Below are 25,000 nucleotides of genomic sequence, written 5' to 3'. Positions count from 1 at the left end.
GTCTTTTCGAGACGCGGAATTACTGGCAAGATTCTTTCTCGGGAAATGAGATATTCTGTTTAAAAAAAACAAAACAAGTTCTAATAGTTTTGGACAAAAATCCAAAGTTTCAAAGTTGTGATTAAACGGGGTAATATTGTATCTCTCCTGGTCCATTTTCAATATACAAAATTAGACTTGAAGGTCAGTTTTATTCCTTTTCATGACAAACAGCCGACATTCATTTGACATCCAGACTCAATTCGCCTCGCAAGAAATAGAAGACAAACAAGTAATCCATCTAAATGTCACAGAATCGCTCCAATCAGATGGAAAATATCTGCTCAGCGACAGAATCGTGATTGCTTTTTTCACACAATTCCGAGGAAATCTAATCTCGTTTAGAAAGACTGGAAATCCCGAGGTTGTTCCGAATTGCTTTAGTGACTATTACTTCGAGATTGACGCGTTCAACGAACGGTACGCGAGAAGATGAGTTTTAAACTTTTCAGTCAGTGCCCTAAAGGTACCGCAAACGATCATGTTCATGGGCAAAGATATGTGTTCTGACGTTCGCGTGGAATAAGGGCATCCTCTCACTTGGCCATATATCAAAGATATATAGCACGGCTGCAATATGTAGGGCGTGGGATTTTTGTGTTTGGTTGTTTGTTTGTTTGTTTGTGTGTTTGTTTGTTGCAGAATGAGATAAGCAGATAAACACAGGTGTCACTTATGATACATATCAATTCAACGACACTGTCCACTCTGCCCAGGAATCAGCCAGGCAGTTAATCTTTGGCGCGTGTTGTAGCTGAAGAGTGTTACTATCTTGTGTCAAAGCCTCAACAGATCTGTGATGGTTAACACGATCCTTTTCACGAGAAGGATGGCGCAGTACCTTAAGGCGATATTGTCTGCACAGTGTCATTGGTAAACGTGGACGACGTGTTCGACGCACAAGCTTTCAAATGCCTAGGTTTGCATGACGCCAAAAACAAAACAATTTGGTAACCCGACCGACCCTATGTTTTTCCCGCCGACCCCTACAACTTTTGTTTCATTTCTCAAAAAAACAAAAAAAACTTTTGGCACATTTTGCGAACCATACCAAGACTAAGGGAAGTAACCTCCTTTAAAATCGACAACATTAAAAAATTAAAAAATAAATTAAAAAAGCCGACCTATCGACCCTATCGTTTTTGGTAACGTTACCCTAACCCAACATATATTTTTTATTTGGCCTAATGTAACATGAGTTGGCAAACGTGCCTTCAACAGAAACAACAGCTCACAGTTAGCAGTTGTCAGTCAAGGAACCTTATAAGCGCAGTCGTTCTTCTTCTCGCAACTTACAAAGGAAAAGACGTACAAATCGAACGCCTAAAACCAGAAAAGCTTCTTGCAAAATCCTTTGGCTTTTCCGCACGTGTGTGCAAGTGGTTGGATCACAAAATGCATTTATACAGGCGGGTATAATGTCCCTTTAAAGTAACAGTCCTTCCGACTTTGGAAACTTGATGCTCCTTAAAGTGTAACTGCTTATTACAGGTGTGTGAAGTAACTGAGAAGTCCTAGAAAAGTTCCAACATGTTGAAACACGTATTCGAAGGAATGTGATTTCGTACATTTAATGTGACAGAGACTTTCAAACAAAAAGGGCATTGAATTAATATTTTGTTTAATTTCAATATTGATGTTTACTGTTTGAAGTGCTTCTTCCTGAGTATGCAAGCGCAAATTCATGTGACCGTGAAACAAACCAAACATATTTATTATCGATCATGCAAAACATCAGGAACTAAGTCAGATCGGTGACAAGAGCATTCCCGAACGAAATAACTTTCTCCCACAACAAACTGTCTAAATTCCATCATTATTTAAAAATCGGCCTCTGAGTGGGATTCTCAAATTTGAGACCAATAAGAATGTCACTGTGTAGATCTTAATGTCTGGAACATATTTCCTGGTTTAAAATTTGTTTCGAAGTGAGACTTTTGACGATAAAGACACATGTCTAGACTGTACTTTTCACATAACTTTGGTCAGCCCGATTATGATCGTTTTTGACGGAAGTATGTGGTATGCGTTCTTTAAAATACGAACACCTCAGATTCTGTCTGAGGCGTATTCTGAAGGTCCTATAAAGGGGCTCATGAATATAGTAGCTTTAAGAACTGTCCGCTGGGGTAAGCAGCTCTTGGCAAAACCAAGCGAAGGAGAGGGGGGTGGGATAGAAAAGAAAACGAGGAGAGGGGAAGGAATATGTACCATGGAAAGGCGAGAAAATGCCATTTAAGGCTGGGAACGACGTAATCACTTCTCGTCGCCCGAAGACCGCCAACCTTTCTGTTCCCTAATCAGCAATATCGCCCCTGGGCTCGGCTGCTATAGTACCAAGGGCTTGAGTTCCTTCCTCGCCATGTTAGCTGAATCGCGCGCAGCTGCTTAGTTTAGAGTCCGGGCTGGCTGACATATTGGAACTATCGTTCTACTAGTCGTTGAGTTGCAGCGGGCTGTCCGTCTCAAGCGAGTAAAGATAATTGCACAGTCCTGGTTGTGTGTAAGGAGATTGTCGTGGTGAATTGTGGGAAGCGTTTATGGCCATAATGTGTTTGTTTGGTTGGGTGGTTGGGTGGTTGGGTGGCAGGTTGTCTGCCCTCCTACCTCATGCTTGCTAGCGTGTTTGTTCGTTGTCATGCTTGCTAGCGTGTTTGTTCGTTAAGTTCTTACGTCACTTTCTTCTGTTTGGGAAAGAGATGTAGCACTGAGACTCTCAACCCTTTGCAGGCCGAGCTACAAATCATGTCTTATTTCCTTTTTACTTTATTGGTATATATTTTTTATTTTGAGGACGTTGGCAGGACAGGCAGCTCGTAACAGTAACAGGCGCAAAATAAAAGACAGATCTGTGTGTGTGTGTGTGTTTTTTTTAAAGCAAATGATAGTGCTTTGATCGCCTGTTACTTAGTTTGTTGAATTGATCACTTTGTGGAAACTGAAACTCAGTGAAACTGAACTTTAATGCACACACTTTAAGGTTTCATTATAGGCAATGCCAAATGATCCAACCTGTCTTTTGTAAAGTGTACAGACACTCAAAAGACATACACATACTAGATTGAACATGGTTTGTCATGCATTCGTATTTGTGGAAAAAAAGAGAAAAATATGTGGGTTATTTTATTGCCAGAGTATAAGAGAAAAATATGGGTAGGGATCGGGGGTGGTACTGTCAATTTGTAAAAAAAATCTGAGACCGTAACAACCCTAAATCGCGTTAAAAGAACAAAGATTACTTACGAAACGTGAAGCTCTGATCTGTGACATCTTGGTGTGCCCTGTTCTGTCCGGGTAGACGCTTCAGCTGCAACAGACCATGGAACAAAAGAATTAAAACAAATTCTTCTCCATTTTTGGAAAGATAAAATGTATGTTTATGTTTACTTGAATGAAGACATCTACAATTATGTGTGTTAGTCATTTGTATATTGTGACCAAAGAAGAAATTGCACATATTGCGATCAAGTACGTAATGAATTTTGTAAAGATGTTTTGGACGTTTATTGTATGATTCTAGATATTGTCTGTCTTTTTTTGGATTTATTCAAACTAAAGGTGCTACAATCACTAAATGCAGAATGGAAAAGTGAACATGATTATAATGAAACACAAATGTGTAAACTTGTAGGACTATACAACTAATCAAACACTGAGATTGGAACAAATCGGACAAACGAGGGGGAAAACGGCAACACGCAAACACATACAAACAAATGAAAATGACAGAGAGAGAGAGATGGGAGAGAGAGAGAGAGAGAGAGAGAGAGAGAGAGAGAGAGAGAGAGAGAGAGAGAGAGAGAGAGAGAGAGGGGGAGAGAGAGTGAGAGAGAGAGTGAGAGAGAGAGAGGGACAGAGAGAGGGAGAGAGAGAGAGATAGAGAGAGACAGAGACAGAGACAAAGACAGAGAAAGAGAGATAGAGAGACAGAGACAGAGACGGACAGACAGACAGACAGACAGACAGACAGGCGGACAGACAGACGGACAGACAGACTGAGACAGAGATAGAGAGTTTCAGAGAGTTTGTATACAAACACACATTGGTCAAAACACGACATAATCTTTTATTGAAAGTCCTTCGACCTAGCCTTGCACGAGACGAGTGTAAAGACATGTGGCCAACACACATAAGCTTGATGAGAAGCGCCTCGGATAGAATTTCTTTGAGTAGATTAGGTTATCGATTTTGTACACTCATAGCCAGGAGGCACATGTCTCAATATCCTACACTGACAGATTAGCCGGGAACTTTCAAACTTATAAGCTCAGTGGATCTGACGGGTAACGTAATTACACCAAATATAGTTGGCCAAATTCTTCCTTCAAAGACGGACAGTTTTGGGTTAAAACATTGATGAACATGCTGAACATATTTCTTGCCGTCATATGAATGCTATTATATTTGACAGGTAATGTTATGCTTAAGATATTAGTCCATTAGTTCCTCTAAAGACGGGCAGTTTTTGGCTCAAACATTTGTGATATGCAGATTCAAAACATTATGTCACTGTCACATATTGACAGTTTAATTATCAGTAAGGACAAACAAAAACACAATGTGTCAACTTTGAAACGCGAAGCTGGGTGAATCTGACAGCTGAGGCCTAACAAAAAAAAAATAGGTGTGGTTACGGTAACCCGACCTACCCTATTTTTAGGGGCCGATCCTATAACTTTTTATTACATTTGTCACAAAAAAAACAAAAAAAAACGAGTGCAAAAAACGCAATGAAAGCGAAAGCGCCCGAGTCGCACACTTATTTCCCTGTCAAGTAGGTTTAATTTGTACACATTAGAAAAAAAGTTTAAAAAAAAAGTGATTGCCTACCTACCTACCCTATTTTGTTTGGCTATGTTACCGTAACCACACCTATTTTGTTTTGTTTTGCCTAATGTAGTTAAACTGGATATTTTCGTTTCACGTCTGCCTAAAGTAAGGATGACAGTTTGGGCGTGTTTTTCAATACACGCAAACAAGTATTGCTGTGATATGGTTGGTATCATATTCATCGTTCGTTAAGACTAATTACTCCCACTGAAACTCGTTAATTCTGTGAATCTGACAACTGACGAAGTTACGCTGGAAACGTTACTCCAGTGATTCCTTCAGACATTGTCAAATAAACTTTTGTCTAAAACATTGATTATACACAATCCGAATCTGTTCCGCACAAATACTGCCGTAATAATGGTTGCTGGTACATTGGTTGTTTTTGGTGGTGACGAATCAATCCGTTCAATCTTTGAAACTAGTAATCTCAGTGAATCTGACAGCTATAGTTACACTCCCTCTACCTCTCAGACTGCTCTAGTCCAATATTCAGTTCCAAAGACGGGGATATTCGGGTTAAAACGTTGATGATAATTATGCAGGCCTAGTTCCAAACATGCTGACTGTTGTATCATTTTATTTGGCCAAGAAATGATTGTTTCTGATGACAAGGCTAACAAAGAAATAGGGTCGCATGTGGCTTTCTATTGGCCAGAAATCGCGCGAGCTGTGTCTCCCGGAAAAAAAATTCGCCCCCCGGATGTAGGTGAAGAGTTATGTTTTTCCTTACAAACTCTGACAAATCGAGTTTTATCATTTTTTATTAAGAGTTTTTGGAATGTCAAAAATAGTTCTTGTGTCGATATGGATAAAAGGGTCGGTCGGGGAATTAATCGGAATACTTTTTTTTCTTGGCCTTAGGTAAAAATGAATGTGTATGTCCTGTCCACATCCCGAGCAGCAAATGTAATCTTCACTCGGAATTAGACTAATGGATTTGACGGCTGGTATAACACACTTTGCGCGTGATACTCTTGTGGTGGGTGTTCTTTGAGACTTGTTTTTTTCTTTTTTTTTCTGTTTATCTTGCTTTCCTCTTTCTTGCTTGCTGTTTTTCTTTCTGGCTTTTTTTTTATCCATTTTCGTCTGTGTCTGTCTGTCTGTCTGTCTGTAAGTCAGTCAGTCAGTCAGTCTGTTTGTCTGTCTGTCCTGTGTGTCTTGTTTTCTGCCTTTCTTCCCTTCTTTCTTTGTGCCTTGTGTTCTGTCTGCCTTTTTCTGTCTGTCTTCCAATCCACCTTTCGTTATTCATTTTTTCGTTCTGGTAATGAAAAAGGGCATATATATATTTTAACTTTTAAAAGCAAAGGTTCTCCATGCCAGTACTGAAGCACTTTCTTTGAATCAAAAATAATGTATTTGCAATTTATTTCATCAATAAGTGCCATGTTTGCCCCAAATCATACAGCCTCCTGTGGGACTGTCTCCTTTTTCTGTAAAAGTATTATTCAGCTATAGCTCTTTTGCTACTACTCAAAATGATTTACCCACGGGATGAAGACACAGGACACGCATTTGGTCTACAGTGGGGTTTTTATGTGGTAAATGGCAATGAAACTTTATCAATACATGTGCATAAACGTCTACTTGGAGAACACCAGATATCCACCTTGGAATTCACACCTACACACACACACACACACACATACACACACACACACACATACGCATACACACACGCACACACACACACACACACACATGCACACATACACACACACGCATACACACACGCACACACACACACATACGCACACACACACATGCACACACACACACATGCACACATACATACACACGCATACGCTTACAGACACGCACACACACACACACATACGCATACACACACGCACGCATGCACACACACACACAAACGCACACACACGCACACACACGCACACCCCCACAAACACGCACGCGCACACACACACACACACACACACACACACACACACACACACACACACACACACACACACACACACACACACACACACACACACACTCAAACAGAAGTAAAATTAAATAAAACGAAACGCTGACGAATGAATATCGTGTCTCTCTAAATTCAATAGATTTCTTCCCACGTCTGGTTTGCAAAACTTTTGGCAAGTAAACTTTATAATTATAAAGAGCTACATGAATTATCTATAGGCCTTCCCGTGAAAACGATTCGGCTCACCATCTCAGATCTGACTAGGCACTTACATGGTGGAATTTGACCATCCCTCCATTTGGACATATACCAAAAATCAACAGAGTGCTGTCCGTGCAGAGTGTGACGTTTTTTGTATTTCTATAAATTACTTTCTTACAAAAAAGCAAAGAAGCTAAAACAAGACATAATTATGTCCATGCCGAGGCAGAACTGAAGTTGTATGACGAACTGTTTTCACAGTAAGTATTTTGCCCTTAATCTTCAGAAAAAAAGCACCAAATCTACAGTTTTTATGACAGATGTGGGTGTTGTTCTTTCGAAATCGCAGGAGAGAGAAAGACGTCAGGGTGTCTCAATTCTCCTTTTACTAGCAGATCAGGTTGTCTCAACAGAAAGAAAAAGCCAAGATGGATCTGACAGTTAATTCAGTTATGTCAGGCACTTCAGGGCAAAACTCGTGCGCAACAGAATTTTCTAAAATTGAATCTTGCAGCTGAATCGATTCTCACAGGTATATTAACTAAGGTATTCAACCCTTTATTCCCCCAAATCAAACAGTTCGATCGGGTTATATGCCGATTTTGTATAAAACCAATGCAAATAATGTTGGCGCAAAGTAAACGCACATTCCTTCCCGTGTAAACTATTATGTCAACCATGACAGCTGTGTCCAGACGTGTACATGCAATAAGAGCATCTTTTCACCTAAACTCATACCAAACCTTAACAGCCTGGTTATTTTTGGAGCAGAGTTGGATTTGTTTTGTTTTGCTTTAATTGTTTTCCAAAATAGGTTCGCAGTATGACATTCGAGTCAATTGCAGAAAATAATGAAACACCAACAAATTCCACTCTGCGCTAAAAGTAGCTAGGTCGTTTAAGTTTGGTGTGCGTTCTTGCAGGATGTTCTTATCCCATATAAAAGCGCCTGGACAGGTCTGTTGTAAGGGACATGATGAGTTATATAAAAAGTAATTAAGGCGACTTTGATCAGGTTCAATTCTATTCAACTCAATTCAATACAACTTATTATCTGAATGTGAGACCAACAGACATTTTTATTTCGGCGCCTATACACAGATATTACATCACTCTCAAAACATATAAATAAACACACAGCATTCATATGCACACAAATGTCCTTGACCACACATATCCACCATACAGAACCCGCACATACTTAGACATGTAACAAGAGCGTTTAGATGGAATACGTATGGGGTGTCGCCGATGCCGAGTTTGATGTTGAAAAGTCACTTTTTGTGATTTATTGTAATGGTCATGCCAACAATGACAGTTTTGATCAAGTTGGCATGAACTTCAGAATAATTTGCAACTGGACAGTGTTTGTGTGTAAGTAAAACCAATGCAAATATACATTCAAACTGTCAAACTCAACGAATAAGTTGTTTCTTTCTCAAGTTCCCGAGTGGTATTACATTATTTCCAGCTAATGAAGCAGGAACAAGGATAAAAAATAAAAAAATAAAATAAAACCTGTTTGAACAAATTAAACTTAAGCAAAAAAGAGACAAACACTCAAAACAAAAAACAAAACGAGAAACAGGGGAAGGTTACAGAATACTCTGGGGTGCTAACTTCTTAAAAGCAATGGGAGTTTCAGGACACAGCTCAATTCCATTTACAGAGAGATTAACTGAATGCTATAACATCACACGCTTAGTGGGTTTGACAGCTAATTCGATTACATAGTGTACTTCGTGGAAGGTGTTTTCCCCCGAGGGTGACAATTTTAGAATTTAACTTGAATTATCCAGCTAAGCCGATCAGTTACATTTTTTCCGGATTGTTAAGCCATTGTATATGTTACTGTTTTGATCATTCTTTTTTTCCAGTAATATGCTTAACCACACTAACAATAAAACGTCTATTCTGACACTACAAGCCACTTTGCTTCTCAGGGGAAATTTACACAATGATTCAAAGTTCTTGTCTTAAAATTTTTGTTTTTTAAAATTCTCTAAAAGCTTCACAGCAAACCATGTGAACGGAGAAAAGGATTCGTACCACCTTGGGAAAAGACTAAAGCTGCCCTTCGATGCATTTTGCTTCCATCAAGACAATTTTTCAGTCAGCATACACTGCCAAGCCTTTGAGGTATAAAGGCGAAGTCACGAACCCTCTTTTCTTTGCAGCAAACAGGAAATTATAAATTTGCATGGCTGCCCATGCCGTATATCTTCTAGATTCAATAAATCTGCTGCGAAAAGAATTGCTTGATGCCTGGAAGGTACAAGCGAAAGCGTGCGTAATAGTTTGGTGCCGGAAAGGGAAGATATGTGTGGGTTTTGGGAAAAGGGTGTGTGTGTGTGTGTGTGTGTGTGTGTGTGTGTGTGTGTGTGTGTGTGTGTGTGTGTGTGTGTGTGTGTGCGTGCGTGCGTGCATGCGAGCGTGCGTTCGTGCGTGCGTGGCGGCGTGCGAGGCGGCGTTCCGACGTGTATGCATGTATATATATGTGTGTGTGTGTGTGTGTGTGTGTGTGTGTGTGTGTGTGTGTGTGTGTGTGTGTGTGTGTGTGTGTGAGTGTGTGAATATGTGTTTGTGTGTGTGTAACGGGAGGGAAGAGTGGTGCGGCAGTTCGGTGAAGCCTTTGATTGAATAATACCAAGACCAGCGATTCTGAAATTGTAACCGACAAGTGACCTTTTAGTGTCCTTGGGTTAAAACAAAAGTGAAAGAAAGTATAACTAAAGAAAGAAATTAAAGCAAGAAAGAAAAATTGAGAGAGAGAGAGAGAGAGAGAGAGAGAGAGAGAGAGAGAGACAGACAGACAGACAGACAGACAGACAGAGACAGAGACAGAGACAGACAGAGAGAGAGATAGTGTGAAAGAGAGGGAGATGAATGTTCATCAAACGAAGAAGAAGAAGAAGAAGAAGAAGACAATCTTGTTGATTTTCTGTCTCGTCCATGTTGTGGTCAAAGGAAACGATCACACAGACAGCTTCGTTTCGCAAAGGGGACAACCAGCACAAAAAAGGGGAGACAAGTAGCGCAAAAAAAGGAGACAAGCAACCCGAAAACCCAAGGTGAACCATCCAGGGATGAGAGGCTTGAGACATTTCTCGAAGGATCAAAGCCAAACAACTCAACCTTTAGATCTTACGAAGAGTTTCGGGAGGAAGATTATTGATATAGTTGGGCTATCCGGCATTTCAAGGGTGTATCGGAACTCCATGCTCACGGTTAAAAAGAAAACGCATCCCCTTTCCCCACTAACACACACACACATTGTTCGATCATTTGAAATTCAAAGGGCGAATACGAGATTCGAGGTTAACATATCCCAGCAACACCAGGTATTTTTTCAAGGAGACAAACCAACAACACAACCCTTCGATTTTTTTTTTACTTAATTAAAAGATGAGAAAACTGGTATCGTTCAATCATTCAGCATTTACCCACCATCACCAACAACAAACTGTCTCACAGTGCAAATGGAATATATATATCATTCTGTGTCAACGCTTTATCGAATCTGTGGTGATTTACAAGGTGTTGTGGACCAGAAGGAAGGTATCTTCAAGGGGGATGGGTTGGAGCGGGGGCCGGGTGGTGTGGAAGGGTGTAGTTGGGGTAAGTAATCAATAATAATAAGGGTATTTATAAGCGCCTTACAATCTTAAATATAATAATCTTAATAACAGAAACAATACACAACATAAGCGCCTTAAATCAATCTTAAATATAATAATCGTAATAACAGCAACAATACACATTAAAAACAAATAAACCTTAAATAAATGGAAACACAATCACGTACACAATACACAATTCACATGAATCTATCGTTATCAACTACAGTCTACAGTCTCAATTGTCCCAAGTAGATCGTTCTGCATTTAAGGTACAGTCCTCCAAATCTAATATTTCCATATTTATTTCTATTTGTTGTGGTGTGTCACACAATGTTATGACCTTAAACATTCTTGAGTACTGGGCAGATCTCAGATCGTGGTCAGAACTGCTTTAACGGGAAGGACTGGCTTTAAGGGGTCAGGTAAGGGATTCAGGTAGGCCAGCTCGGCGAGAGAAATAATCTATCACATACCTTGAAGAACCCACGCGCACATCAATGCATCTTCGATCTTAATCATTGCTACTATAGATTAAATGACAGTTTTACAAGGCGAGCACGAAGATTTCTGAGTTGAGAAGCAAAGGTCGATATGGAAAATCCCTGAGATATTTCTCGAAAAATTAGCTAACCCCTTCATTTTTGTTCAAAGCATGGTTCTTCGCGTGTAAACGGTTTGGTTCTCCACCCCAGACAAGCCAGACTTTTACATAAGGCAATCCATCCTTCCACTCGAGCACATGCCAACAATCAACTGTCTAGATGGTTTTTTTGTGCAGAGTAAGAATCTTGATATGAAATAATTTCTTAAAAGACACTAGTGTCAATCTGCGAAACTTATTTATAAAAAAAGAAAGAAAGAAAAACACTCTACGCCGGAACATAGACCAAATAGCCTGGACCGCCAACTCGTCACGTGACCCTTCGAGGTTACGACGCTCGACTTTCAGGGGCGCTTAGCGTCCGGTTTGAAAGGCCAGCGATTCGAAGACAGTTAAAAGAAAGCACGCTCCAGTTATTTGTGACAATGGGAGGTGACAATGAACTGGATTTTCCAAAACTCCAAACTAAACTTAACAAAACTCATCGAAAAACATGTTCCATATGCACTTTAGCTGAGTTTATTTTAGCATTTTCAGAACTTACCTCGGCAACTTCGTCCATGTTTACAATCGACACCGGATATGACATCCCCCTGATTTCTGAAAGGCCATGTAAGCGTAGGTTCCTAAATGCGAGAGGCCGCTACCTCGTAATAGAGAGAAAGAGCGGAGAGAGAGCTAGTTGGCGGTCCAGGATAAAATTTAATGGTCTATGGCCGGAAGCAGTCATGGTGTTGATTTTTTGTCCAAGTTGAGGTCTAATTACAAGTAAAAGCCTGGGCAAATCTGAGATAGTGAGCAGAACTATTTTCACGGGAATGACTGCATTTTAAGAGGAGCGGAAGGACTGAAGACATAATTATATCGATAATAGTCGATCATGAGACACTCCTTATCGACTCAGGGCTAACAATACAAAACCTAATTCTTCTTGGCAGAGGAGCCGGGAAGGGTCTTTTGCGATACCGATCTTCTTCTTCTTCTTCTTCTTCTTCTTCTTCTTCTTCTTCTTCTTCTTCTTCTTCTTCTTCTTCTTCTTCTTTTTCTTCTTCTTCTTCTTCTTCGTTTATGGGCTTTGACTCCCACGTTCACTCATGTTTTTATCACGAGTGGATTTTTACGTGTATGACCGTTTTTACCCCGCCATTCAGGCAGCATACGCCGATTTCGGAGGAGATACTGATCGATCACTTGGCTTCTAATGCTATATGTAGCTTTCTGTACTGTCGTATAATACTGCCAATATTGAAAGTGTCGAATGAGAAACATTTAGAAAATTCAAAAAATATTGAAACTGTGGAATAAATAAAAAACTTTTCAAACTTCCAAAATAAGTGTAAAAAGATCCTTCCCTGAACCCAAAAGACCTTTTCTCCTTATGGCGGAACTCGTGTGAAAAGAGCAGCTTTTCAAAACAGGACATACACTGAATTTCTGTTTAACTCGTCTACAGAACGAGTATATCTAGCGCAGTGCATATTGAAACTGTCTAGAGAAGCACCGAGGAAAGTGTCACACGCGCATTCACCTTTATTAGATGTCAAACTTTGCGCTGAAAATAAATATTTTGGGAGGGCAAATTTCAAAATACAGAAATAGCTCCGATCTATATCATCTTTAAGATGTCTGGCAGTGGACTCCGCTTATATTGAAAATGTTTCTGCGGAAATGCGGCAAGAAAACTCCAGAACGTAAAAAGTAGCAAACATAAGCGCTTTCTCTGGTAAACATTACGAATCATTACTGCGTTTCCGTCTGGCCGTTTCCGAGGAAGGCTTGTTTGCAAAACACTAAGGTAAACTGCATGCACTTTGGTGCGTTTGGAATAAACTATATCCACAGTGTGGTCCATTAAGACTGGGGTGGACTTATACAAAGTGACAGACAGGTTAAAACTGCAACTTCGAATGGAAGCGCATGGTTTTAGCAGAGATAATATTAAATAATGTGAAGGGGTGTCATTTTGAGTCGGCAATCCGCTACACGCCGAAACTGTTTTTAAATTACTGAAAACCTTGTCTTCTGCCGAACTATTTTCACTGTGTGGAAAAGATGACATCAAGGACTTCACTGAATTGGATAATTGCCGAAACGATTCTGTCAATTTCAGCAAATTTCCCGAAGAAAACTAAATCCTAATTTTACATATCCCTGATTATTCGCATTTGAAGATACTTTCTTTCACCTGTAACGGGCACGTAAACCCCCACAGTTCTGTCGAGACATTTTCATTGAATAAGATCGGGCGCAGTGGCGTGGTGGTAAGACGTCGGCCTCCTAATCGGGAGGTCGTGAGTTCGAATCCCGGTCGCTTCCGCCTGGTGGGTTAAGAGTGGAGATTTTTCCGATCTTCCAGGTCAACTTATGTGCAGAACTGCTAGTGACTTAACCCCCTTCGTGTGTACACGCAAGCACAAGACCAAGCGCGCACGGAAAAGATCTTGTAATCCATGTCAGAGTTCGGTGGGTTATGGAAACACGAAAATACCCAGCATGCCTACTCAACGAAAGCGGAGTGAAGCTGACTATGCTCTCAGAGTATAGTTTGGGGAACCGAAATGGGCAAACGAGCTCACACGTAACCAGAACATTCTGGAACGCTGAAGAAGAAGAAGAAGAAGAAGAAGATCATCTTTCCACTTGGGCACATACCACCATTTGACAGCCTGGCCGCTTTCTTTACTGCTTCAGAGTTATTGTTTAATTAATTTTGCAGGTTCATATAGGTGTCAAGTCAGGAATTGATTACGCTTTTTAAAAGTTCACTTTGCACATGAATCTGCCAAGCTGTTTATGTTGAGTATGGGTAGCAACAGGGAAGATGTGTGGACGCCAGAGAAACAAAGAGACAAAGGTGATGCCAAAAAAAGAAGGCTTAACTCGTAAATACCGCCGACTGATTGGTATTCGTTTAACCTTCACCGGAAACAGAGAACACTTCCATCACGACCGAAGAAAACTAAGCGAAAAAAACCAAGACAAAGGCGACGCCGCAAAAAAAAAACGTAACTCGTAATTACCGTCGATTGGTTTTCTTCTTACCTACACTGGAAAAATAGTACATTACCATAATGACTAGTTGAAACCACCAATCAAATACACCCCTTAGCCATCCTTCCCCCTTCTCACTAGCCAGCCACAAAAAAACAACTCCAACGCTATGCAAAAACCACCACATACAAATTTACAAAATAGAAAGAATAGATCAGTACTATTACGACCAAACAGAGCTAATCCACTTGAACCAACAAGTCACAATATATCAATTAGCAATCGTTATCCTTGTCTAAGGCGTTCCTTAATTGAGCCTGAAGTCGACTTCGCGGAGTCTTTTTACCGAATGCTCAGTGCTAAAGCTCCGTGCGACCAGCTTCGCAAAGCATACTTCGCGGAGTCTTTTTACCGAATGCTCAGTGCTAAAGCTCCGTGCGACCAGCTTCGCAAAGCATACTTCGCGAAGTCGACTTCGCTCAATTAATGACATGTTTAAAGCAAACAACACACAACAGTCTCCAACACACTGCCTTTACCCTGAGATGCAAACCAACAAACCAGAAAGAAGAGGACACTACGACCGAAGAAAGCAAAACTGATTGAAACCACCAACCACACTATATCAATTAGCAATCTCTTTTCCTAACTGTCGTTAGCCAACCACACATCCAAGTCGAACACCAATGCTTCCACCAACACATGCAAATCGCCCAAACCCTATTTTAACCCTTAGAATGGCGACAGCAATTATCTCCTCGAGACAGCCAACAGACAATCTAGGAGATACGCAACCAGTATTTCTGTAACACCGATGAGACACCCAGGAGAACGGAATAAGCCAATGAGACGAGCCTGTTGAGTCGTACGCCACCAGGGGGGGAAGTCACAGGGGCGAAAAAAGAATCAGGGAAATTGGTTGATTTGATAGAAATGAAAAAGTGGCAACACGACCACTGAAGGAGACGCAATGGCCGCTGTACTGATCGCCTGATTAACCCTTTCTAGCTGTGCCCCCTTAGGCTTGAAACGTGCACAAAATGGAAATTTCCGCCTTTCACTCATCGCTAGAAATCTGCCGTCAGTTTGGCGGAGAGAATGTGAAGTCAGGTGCATACGTGCATCTAGGAAGCAAGACGAAGTGGATTTGTCTTGGGAAAATAAAAACGTTGATGGCAAAACGTGTGATTTGCTGGCTGTGAAGTGTTTAGCGTTTGAGTGAATTCGCACAAACAACACTGAAACTTGTTGGCTGTTTTTGTTGTTTTCCCTTGAGCTCTATCTGATTGTTCGAAGAAAATATGTTTTTTTCATAGGACAGATAACAAAGAGGACCTGAAACACTTACTTGTTTATATTCAAAGACCGACAATGTAGACAGACACAAAAGCAGACACATGTACACAGACAGACGAAAACACTCCCCAGAAAGACTGTTCCTATTTAGCTCCCCATCCCCATTGTTTCAATTTGTTCTTCTGGTTTATTGTTGTTATGTCCACCATTACGAAAATGTGTGTAATTTAGTATTGTTCTGGTCACGTGATATAAGCATTATTTTGCTTGAGTGCGTGTCCTAGCTGTGTGTTTCGAACTGTTCATGCGAAGAAATTCTGAATACAATTTTGTTTAAACCAAAGACTGAACAATTTTAACGAAAGACAGCCAACTAAAATCGACATTTGGCTTTTAAAGCCTTCTCTCCAACAAACACTAAACTCAAATCAAAAAAGGTATGCTCACACCAACAAGAATATATGTATTGTATGCACATCTTTTTTTTTTAACATTTAGTCAAGTTTTGTTTTAAGATACAATAGCCGACCAACTAGTCAAACTTACCATCGAGCTGACATGAAGGAAAGCAGACCTGGTTCCACTTCGCTCAGCAGATCGGAAAGCCCCGGCCACAATGAGTCCAATTGACACCAGTGTCAAAGTCACCCCAACACCGAGCACCACCACTTCTCGGCATCTCAACGAACACAGGCGTCGAGGCCAGCGAAAGGTTTTCAAATACTTGGACTTTTTGGCAGGGAGGGATTGAACTTGACAGACACCGTTTTCGCAAGCGAGCACAGGTACGTCATCCCTTCTTGCGTCATTGTCCATTGCTGCGTCATCGTCGGGAGGAAGGGTGGGCTGGAGGGGCTCTGTGGTTTCGCAGCGGTCGAAATTTCGAGGAGGTGACATGGTTATGGAGGAATTCGTGAGAGGGTTGTTTTCCGGAGCGAATCAGCTTGATTTGCTTCTCGTGGGTTCCTCTTCAGTTCGCATCCTGTTTGGAGGCAAAATAGAGGCAGATTTGATTAAAAGGCGGTGGAAATGAAATTAAAGGTGGATTAGCATAGAGGTGACAGAGAGGGGGCGGGGTGCTGTGAGGTGAGAAAGAGAAAGTGGGTTGAGAGAGAGAGAGAGAGAGAGAGAGAGAGAGAGAGAGAGAGAGAGAGAGAGGGAGAGAGAGAGAGAGATAGAGAAAGAGAGAGAGAAGGGGGGGGGAGAGAGAGAGAGAGAGAGAGAGAGAGAGAGAGAGAGAGAGAGAGAGAGAGAGAGAGAGAGTAGGGGAAGGGCTCCTAATATGGACCGGCTCCTAATATGGACCGGCACCTCCTGTTCTGACAAACTAACGGCGCCAGAGCGCTCAAAAAAGTTTTATTCGCTGTATTCACCCTCTCTGGATTACTTGCACATGTCAAAACAGTTGCAGAAACACAAATCTCAAAAACGTTAGGCTTTTTCTCTTTTTACATTTAGTAGAGCGATTCAGACCAAACTATTGGACCGATCTTTATGAAATTTGACATGAGAGTTCCTGGGAATGATATCCCCGGACATTTTTTTCTTTTTATCGATAAATACCTTTGATGACGTCATATCCGGCTTTTTTTAAAAGTTGAGGCGGCACTGTCACACCCTCATTTTTCAATCAAATTGATTGAAATTTTGGCCCAGTAATCTTCGACGAAGGCCGGTGTTCGGTATTGCATTTCAGCTTGGTGGCTTAAAAATCAATTTATGACTTTGGTCATTAAAAATCTGAAAATTGTAAAAAAAAATTTGTTTTTGGCTCACGAAGTGTAGCCTATGCGATGCTAACTTTTGTCTGTCTGTGCGTGCGTGCGTGCGTGCGTGCGTATGTATGTATGTATGTATGTATGTATGTCTGTGGTAGAAACTTTAACATTTGAAGACGTCATATTACATTGACGTCACATTATGACGTACGAGGGTTAGACGTCACGCGATGGAATTACTGAAAGTCTCGGTGATTGTTACTTTGAGCGGGCCGAGACTATTTGGCAGTCGTGTCCATGTAAGTAGGCAACATGCAGACAGACAGATCTAGATCTAGTGTCTCGCTTTCTTGCACAGTTTCACCTATGCTCTTTCTGTGTGTGTGTGTGTGTGTGTGTGTGTGTGTGTGTGTGTGTGTGTGTGTGTGTGTGTGTGTGTACTGTGTGTGTGTGTGTGTGACGGAGTGATTGAGTTTGTGTTACTGTTTGTCGATTTCTTACGTGAGCCTTGAAGGCTTCGCCTCTTGTTTATAAAACGATCCAAATTTACGTTCATCTTATTTTTCATCATTTTCTGATTCCCAAAACATATAAATATGTTATATTTGGATTAAAAACAAGCTCTGAAAATTAAAAATATGAAAATTATTATTAAGATTAAATTTCCGAAATCGTTTTAAAAACTATTTCATCTTATTCCTTGTCGGTTCTTGATTCCAAAAACATATAGATATGATATGTTTGGATTAAAAACACGCTCAGAAAGTTAAAACGAAGAGAGGTACAGTAAAGCGTACTATGAAGCACAGCGCAACCGAGCCAAACAGGCTCGTCACTTTCACTGCCTTTTGCACTAGCGGCGGACTACGTTCAGTTTCATTCTGTGAGTTCCACAGCTTGACTAAATGTAGTAATTTCGCCTTACGCGATTTGTTTTCACTTTTGGCAGCGTTCACTCTAAATTTAACGCCTAAAACGGACTCGTTTCTGTCCACAGCCAAAGCTTTTGTCAAAAAAAAGAGCTATATATGACAGCTAAGACCATATTTGTTACATTTTAGCAGTGTTGACCCCGATTTTCTACTGCAAACAAAAAATAATAGCAAAATCTAAAAGTATGTGCGAGTCCCCTAATATGGACCGCCTTCAACAAATCGAAGAAAATAAAAGCTAAAGGCTATTTTCATTAATCTCTTAAGAAGCTTGCTGGAAATAACCTATAACTTGCCCTCGAGATTTAAAAAAAATATAACAAAAAGTCTTCTTTTCGTGGAAGTTGACAATTTCACTTATTTTCACTCTGTTTTTGATAAGCTTTTTTAGTTTCCTGGTGTGTTTCAAATAATTAGGCGCCCAGGCTCTTAATATGGACCATTTGTGATTTTTTCTGTATTTAATTTTTGCTAAATGTCTATCAAAGCTATTTCACTCTAATTAGGCCTAACGGTTAACCTAAGAGAGAAGGACTACCAAACACAAAATGAAACGTCTTCGCAAGAAAACAAGCTAGTTATCAGCATGAAACAAAAAGTGGTCCATATTAGGAGCCCTTCCCCTACGTGTGTGTGTGAGTGTATGTGTGTGTGTGTGTGTGTGCGCGCGTGAATGTGTGTGTTTTAAACGTAATCAAATAATACCATGTCCTTGGCAGATTGGCCCGCAATCGTGAACTTTTGAACCCACAGAGCAGTGTAAAAACATAAAAATAGCAGTTCACAAATATGGTGTTGGATTGCACACAAAACGTTCCCAAACCAAGGTTTTGCGTTCGTGTGTATCGAGCTCAGCAACAGATGAAGTCAGAGAGCGGGCAAAATCAGTATTCCAAGCACAACAAACGCAAGTAAAAAGACAATATCTCAGCAATTCTGAAGAAATGGATTTTTGTGTCTTTAAATTGTAGGGCAGGGTTAGGTACAAGTGACAGTAACAAAGGCTATCGTTCTCAATTCATCGCATTTCGATGTTGTCCGCTGCAGCGGTCGGAGGGAGCGCCCTATGTCGACGTGTCAAAATAAAGAATGGATCTCATTCCCGCAGAATCAATGTAACAGAAATTGGATGTCGACCTCTGGACAAAAAAGAAACAAAAAAAAAGAAGGAAAGAAAAGTCCGCCAAACTCCCCGTCCCTCTTTACTTTCAAAACGCACGCGCGCACGCACGCACACACACACATGCATGCACGCGCACACACACACACACACACAACCACACGCACGCACACGCATGCACGCACACATACACACAAACACTCACACACAACACACACACACGCACGCACGCACACACACACACACACACACACACAAACACACATACACACAAACACACACATACACAAACGGGTACACATACACACAAACACACACCCACGCGCGCGCGCACGCACACACACATGAACGCACGCAGGCCACACACACACACACACACATACACACACACATATATATTTCTCCGCTATTCTTACACTTTCGCATGAAAAATCGATTTCATCAGGAAAATGACGAACAGTAACTCCCCGCTCAAATCTTACTTATAGTAACCTCCCCTGCCATCGCGCCCCGGAAGAATTAAATCGAAATGACCGTACCACCATTGTGTGTTGCGCTTTTTTTTTCGGCTGCCCCCTTGTGTCCGTAAATAACATGAGCAGTCAATACGTTCTTTGCTCTCCACCATTTTTCTTTGTCCGGCGTCAACAGAGACGATGGGGAAGTTGTTACCGACTGTCTGGTTCGATATAAAACTCATAGATCTCTCTGGCCAAGGCTTGGGCTAAGGCTTTCCCTCCATAAGACTTTAAGCCTCAAATCACAGAGGATTCTTCCTATTCTGCTTGCCCCTACGAGGAGAGAAGGGTATATATAGATTTTAAAGGTGGAAAGAGAAGGTGGATACGGACAGAATGAGGGGTGGTTTGTGAGGGGGAGAAGTTTTCAAAGCTCTCGGGTATAAGTGCGGACTTATCTGGGTGGATCTGGTGTCGATGGAGCTACATAGTAACGATCTGAAACCCGATGTGCTAGTTTAATTGTCAGTTCACTCTATCATCATCGTCTTCTCTATTGTTTCTTTTTTTGTAAATAGTTCTTTTTACAATAAGATGGAACCCAGACAGTCCTCGGCTTAGAAGAGGCTGATGAGTAGTCAAGACGGAAAACCCAATCCCAAAACAGCTTTACAAAGAAAAGAAATCGGAACTGCGAAACAAAATCATTGGAATCGTGCGAGTCTGTCCCAAGAGCCCAACTAGCTCAGGTAAAGGTAGACAAATGATATCGTTGGGCAGCAATCAAGAAGATGTTTCACGAAGAAAGAAAAACCGTTGCGGTTAAAAGTGTTTATTTCATTTTTTTATATGTTGCATGTTTGTGTCACAATCAGCCAGGTTTTGTTTTCTTGAATGAAAGTCTGGTTCAGGATACTCTTTGTAGCTTGCAATCCCCATTTTTGTCGAAAATACAGGACGTGTCATTTTTATCTGTAAAAGCGCACTGGAGGTTCCGCCGTGGATTCTGCAAGGCTCTACAGACGCGTGCAAGAAAAGCAAACACTAATCCTAGGTTAGGGACTTTATAAGTGCAGTGCGCCTGCAAATCTTCATGAAGATATACGAAGACATGGAAGCGGCCATGGCACTCTAGAAGACATCTGAGCACAGAGTCAAATGGGATGGCAGGGTGCCATGTCATACTATGAAAACTGAGGAAGGATCTTCATACTTGCGAAAGTGACGTATGACTTCTGCGGAGTGGGGGCGAAGAATACAGTTACACAGCGATTTTTATCTTCTTCCTGGTCGCCCCTCTCTTCAAACAGAAACGTCAGCGGTTATGACAAATGTTCTTGTCTGGTCTTCATTTTCCCCCCATGTTTGTAAAGGTTCATAACCATCGCTGGAACTTTCTTTATTCACAAAAGAACATCACTTTATTTTTCCTGTTCTGTGCAGCTTCTATCTTCTATCTATATATACTAGTATATACGACTTGTGTCTGTCTGTTTGTGTGTGTGTGTGTGTGTGTGTGTGTGTGTGTGTGTGTGTGTGTGTGTGTGTGTGTGTGTGTGTCCGCGATGCACGGCCAAAGTTCTCGGTGGATCTTTTTCAAATTTGGAGACCGTATTCAGCTACACCCCGGACACAACCTCATCGATGAGATATTTCAACACGTGCTCTCAGCGCGCAGCGCTGAACCGATTTTGGTTTTTCTCTGGATCCATTCCCAGTAACTCTTCCTTATCTTATCCAGTGTTTTCAGCCGCGTTTGTTTCCCTTCCTCCGTGCGGTGCGCCGGCTGTACACCCGGCATAGCCGGGTCCCCGGCGCAGCCGGGTATTCGGCTCGACTTCTTCCCGGCGCAGCCGTACCCGGCGAAGCGGGTATTCATCTAGTCTATTATACACAAAACCTGTGGGGATTTTTACGAAGGTTATTTATTTGTCTTGTGTCTCCCCTGAATCACTCGGGATTATAATACTCGCAGTGTGGTACTGGTCGTCCTTTTTGAACATTAACGAATCAACTATATAGAGCTCTACTTGTTTGAAAATGCCTTGCAAACCCCAAACCACTCGACTTTGGACTATGGTCGGGATCCTTTCTGCTTGAACAGACTTCCAGATGAGGCGGTGGTCAGCTTTTCAGTCGAAAACTGAGATCTGAGAAATGTTGCCATAATTGAAGCGAAGAGCATGAGTAGTTTTCTTTGATAATCATTCAAAATGAAAATAAAAATAAGAAATAACCAACTGAGTTGGAAAGTTAAATCTATCTCCTGCTACAATGAAGTAGATGAAGCTGCCTTGATTTTTCATGGAGAAAAATGAGATGGTCGATTTCCGACACAATAGAAGTTAGGGGCGCGACACGTCTTCGTTGAACATTATTTAACATGACAAAGAAGCAGAAGAAACCAGCCTAGTTGTAAGATGGTGTCTTTATATCTCCTGCCACAACGGAGTGGAGGAAGCTGCGGTCAGCTTAACAGCAGAAATTAATAGGCGATCGTCCTTTTCTGCCAGAAGCAGAACTTTTCGTTGGAAACCACATAACTATTTTTTTAAGCAACTTAGAAACGAACTAGATTTTGAAGTTGGTATCCGTCCCCATCTACAACAGGGTAGAGAGAAAGCTGCGGTCAGCTTTCCGCAGAAAAACTCAAGATTGCCGTTTATTGCCAAAAGGTACAAGATAAAAGCACAAGAAGTTTTCTTTGAAAACCACACACACACACACACACACACACACAAAAGAGCACAACAAACTCATGAAAAACTATCCGAACTAGATGATATTAGTCCTCTGCTACAAAGGTGCGGGGGAGGGGAGTGGGGTATCGAGAAAGCTGTGGTCAGCCGTGTCAATATCCTGGAGGGGGCAAGTGAAGAGTAGCCCGGTGATTTGTAGATCCAAGCCAGAATGATTGGATAGAGGACAAACAGCGGCTTGGAAAATGAGCACGATTGTCGACTTTAGCCACAATTGAAGCTAACAGTATGAAAAGTGTTCCTTGATTATCACTAAGAATGTGCGAAAATAGAGGAAAATTATCGGATTTGGAAGATGTTGTCATTCTCTTGCTACATAATTAACAACGGAGTAGAAGAAGCTGCGGTAAACTTTCTTTGACGAAAGTTCGATTGTCGTCTTCTGACAGAATTGAAGCTTTTCAAGTAAAGCATAAGAGAAGTTTTCTTTGAAAATCACTTAAACTGAACACAAATATTCCGAAAAACCAACGGATTTGGAAGATGATATCATTCTTCTGCTCCAACGGAAGGGTAAAGGAGGAAGTTGCGGTCAGCAATGTAAATATCCGAGAGGGGGCAAGTGCCGAGTAGCCCGGTGGTTTGCAGATCGAAGCCACAATGATTGGGGAGTGGGCAAACAGCGGCTTGGGAAATGAGCAAACAGCAAAGGATAGGCTGCTTTGGGTTCTGATCAATGTCAGGGATCGTGAGCGGTTTCCTTTTGACTCCCCTGAGCTTATTTACCGCTGACCAGTCCTGTGGGCGATAGTGAGGTTTTGTGTGTGTACTCTTGGAGATGGTGAAGGGTGTTAGTTCAAAGGTGTCCATTTAACCTTGCGGTCTACTCCTCGATCTCAAGCTTTCCAAGTAGCTTCATACTACATGTACTTATTTTCCTCCAGACCGCTTTTACCCCAAGTCGTCGTTCTTTTGACGTGTTATTGCTGACTGCTGACAACTTGCTTCGCATTCTAAGCATTCGTAAAGTACACGCTGCTCGTTAGAGTAAAAATACTCGACATGTGCGTTTTCCCCCCATAGTTTTGTACTACTATTGTATATGTTTTAAAGCCAATTACACTGTTGCAAAGACCATGCAGTCATTTCCCAAGCGTAAGCACGAAAGGCGAATTTCGTTTTAACGAGCTCAACACACAAACACAGAGGTCGAGTATTTTTTGGCGAGTAGTATGGCGAGTAGTATGCAGATCTTGAAAGTCGAAAGTGATCCGAGTGACTTTTACTCTTCAACACCCCCCCACCTCCTCCCCCCCCCCCCCCGCCACACACACATCGTGACAAGTCGCGTAAGGCGAAATAACAACATTTAGTCAAGCTGTCGAACTCACAGAATGAAACTGAACGCACTACTTTTTTCACCAAGACCACATACTCGTAGTTTCGTCAGTCCACCGCTCGTGGCAAAGGCAGTGAAATTAACAAGCCATGCAAAATAGTGCGGTAGTGGTCGCGCTGAGCAGGATAACACGCTTTTCTGCATGTCTATTCTTTTTAGCTTACTGAGTTTGTTTTTAATCCAAACATATCATATCTATATGTTTTTGGAATCAAGGACCGACAAGGAATAAGATGAAATTTTTTTAAAATCGATTTCGGAAAATTAACTTTAATCATAATTTTCATATTTTTAATTTTCAGAGCTTGTTTGTAATCCAAATATAACATATGTATATGTTTTGGGAATCAGAAAATGACGAAGAATAAGATAAAAATTGTTTTTGGATCGTTTAATAACATGTTATTTTTTAATTACAAGTTTCGATTTTTAATGACCAAACTCATTCATTAGTTTTTAAGCCACCAAGCTGAAATGCAATACCAAAGTCCAGCCTTCGTCGAAGATTGCTTGGCCAAAATTTCAATCAATTTGATTGAAAAATGAGGGTGTAACAGTTCCGCCTCAACTTTTACAAAAAGCCGGATATGACGTAATCAAAAATATTTATTGAAAAAATGAAAACAAATTCCGGAGATATCATTCCCAGGAACTCTCATGTCAAATGTCATAAAGATCGGTCCAGTAGTTTAGTCTGAATCGCTCTACACACACACACGCACAGACAGACACACACACACCACAGACACACATACACCACGACCCTCGTCTCGATTCCCCCTCTATGTTAAAACATTTAGTCAAAACTTGACTAAATGTAGAAAAAACAACACTCCTCCACCACGAGGAGCTCTGCCACAAACATGGCGTTTTGATAATCTCTTCTTCTCGGCTAAGAGTAGGAGGGTCACGGGGGGGGGGGGGGGGGGGGGGGGGGGCGTTCTTTAACACGTTCTTTCTTCCAATTCTGCATGCAACAACACCGCTTCCTGCTGCAAATTTCTTTAGTCCCTTTCCACCAAGTTCTGCTGGTCACCGTCCTCCGTTGCTTTTCGCCCGCTTTCGTTTGACGAATCACTGTGTGCTGTCAAACAGACAATGTCATTTGTATTCGCGGTGGATTCTGTGGTCGTATTTCTCCTTCTTAGGCCGGGCACTGC

At 41.3% G+C, this 25,000-nt stretch overlaps 1 protein-coding gene across 1 annotated transcript in view; it reads right to left on the bottom strand.

Annotated features, from left to right (window-relative positions):
* Nucleotides 1-25,000, bottom strand: part of LOC138965948 (uncharacterized) — a gene marked incomplete in the record, with an annotated part of 76,039 nt that overhangs the window by 33,093 nt on the left and 17,946 nt on the right. The window contains 2 exon segments of the mRNA XM_070338031.1: nucleotides 3,283-3,346; nucleotides 16,061-16,496. Of these exon segments, the coding sequence (XP_070194132.1) occupies nucleotides 3,283-3,346; nucleotides 16,061-16,411 (415 nt within the window).

Source organism: Littorina saxatilis, linkage group LG5 (assembly GCF_037325665.1).
Source record: "Littorina saxatilis isolate snail1 linkage group LG5, US_GU_Lsax_2.0, whole genome shotgun sequence".
In the NCBI taxonomy this organism is placed as follows: Eukaryota; Metazoa; Mollusca; class Gastropoda; order Littorinimorpha; family Littorinidae; genus Littorina; species Littorina saxatilis.
Note: the sequence above shows the minus strand (reverse complement) of the source record. Positions and strands in the feature narration are given on the sequence as shown.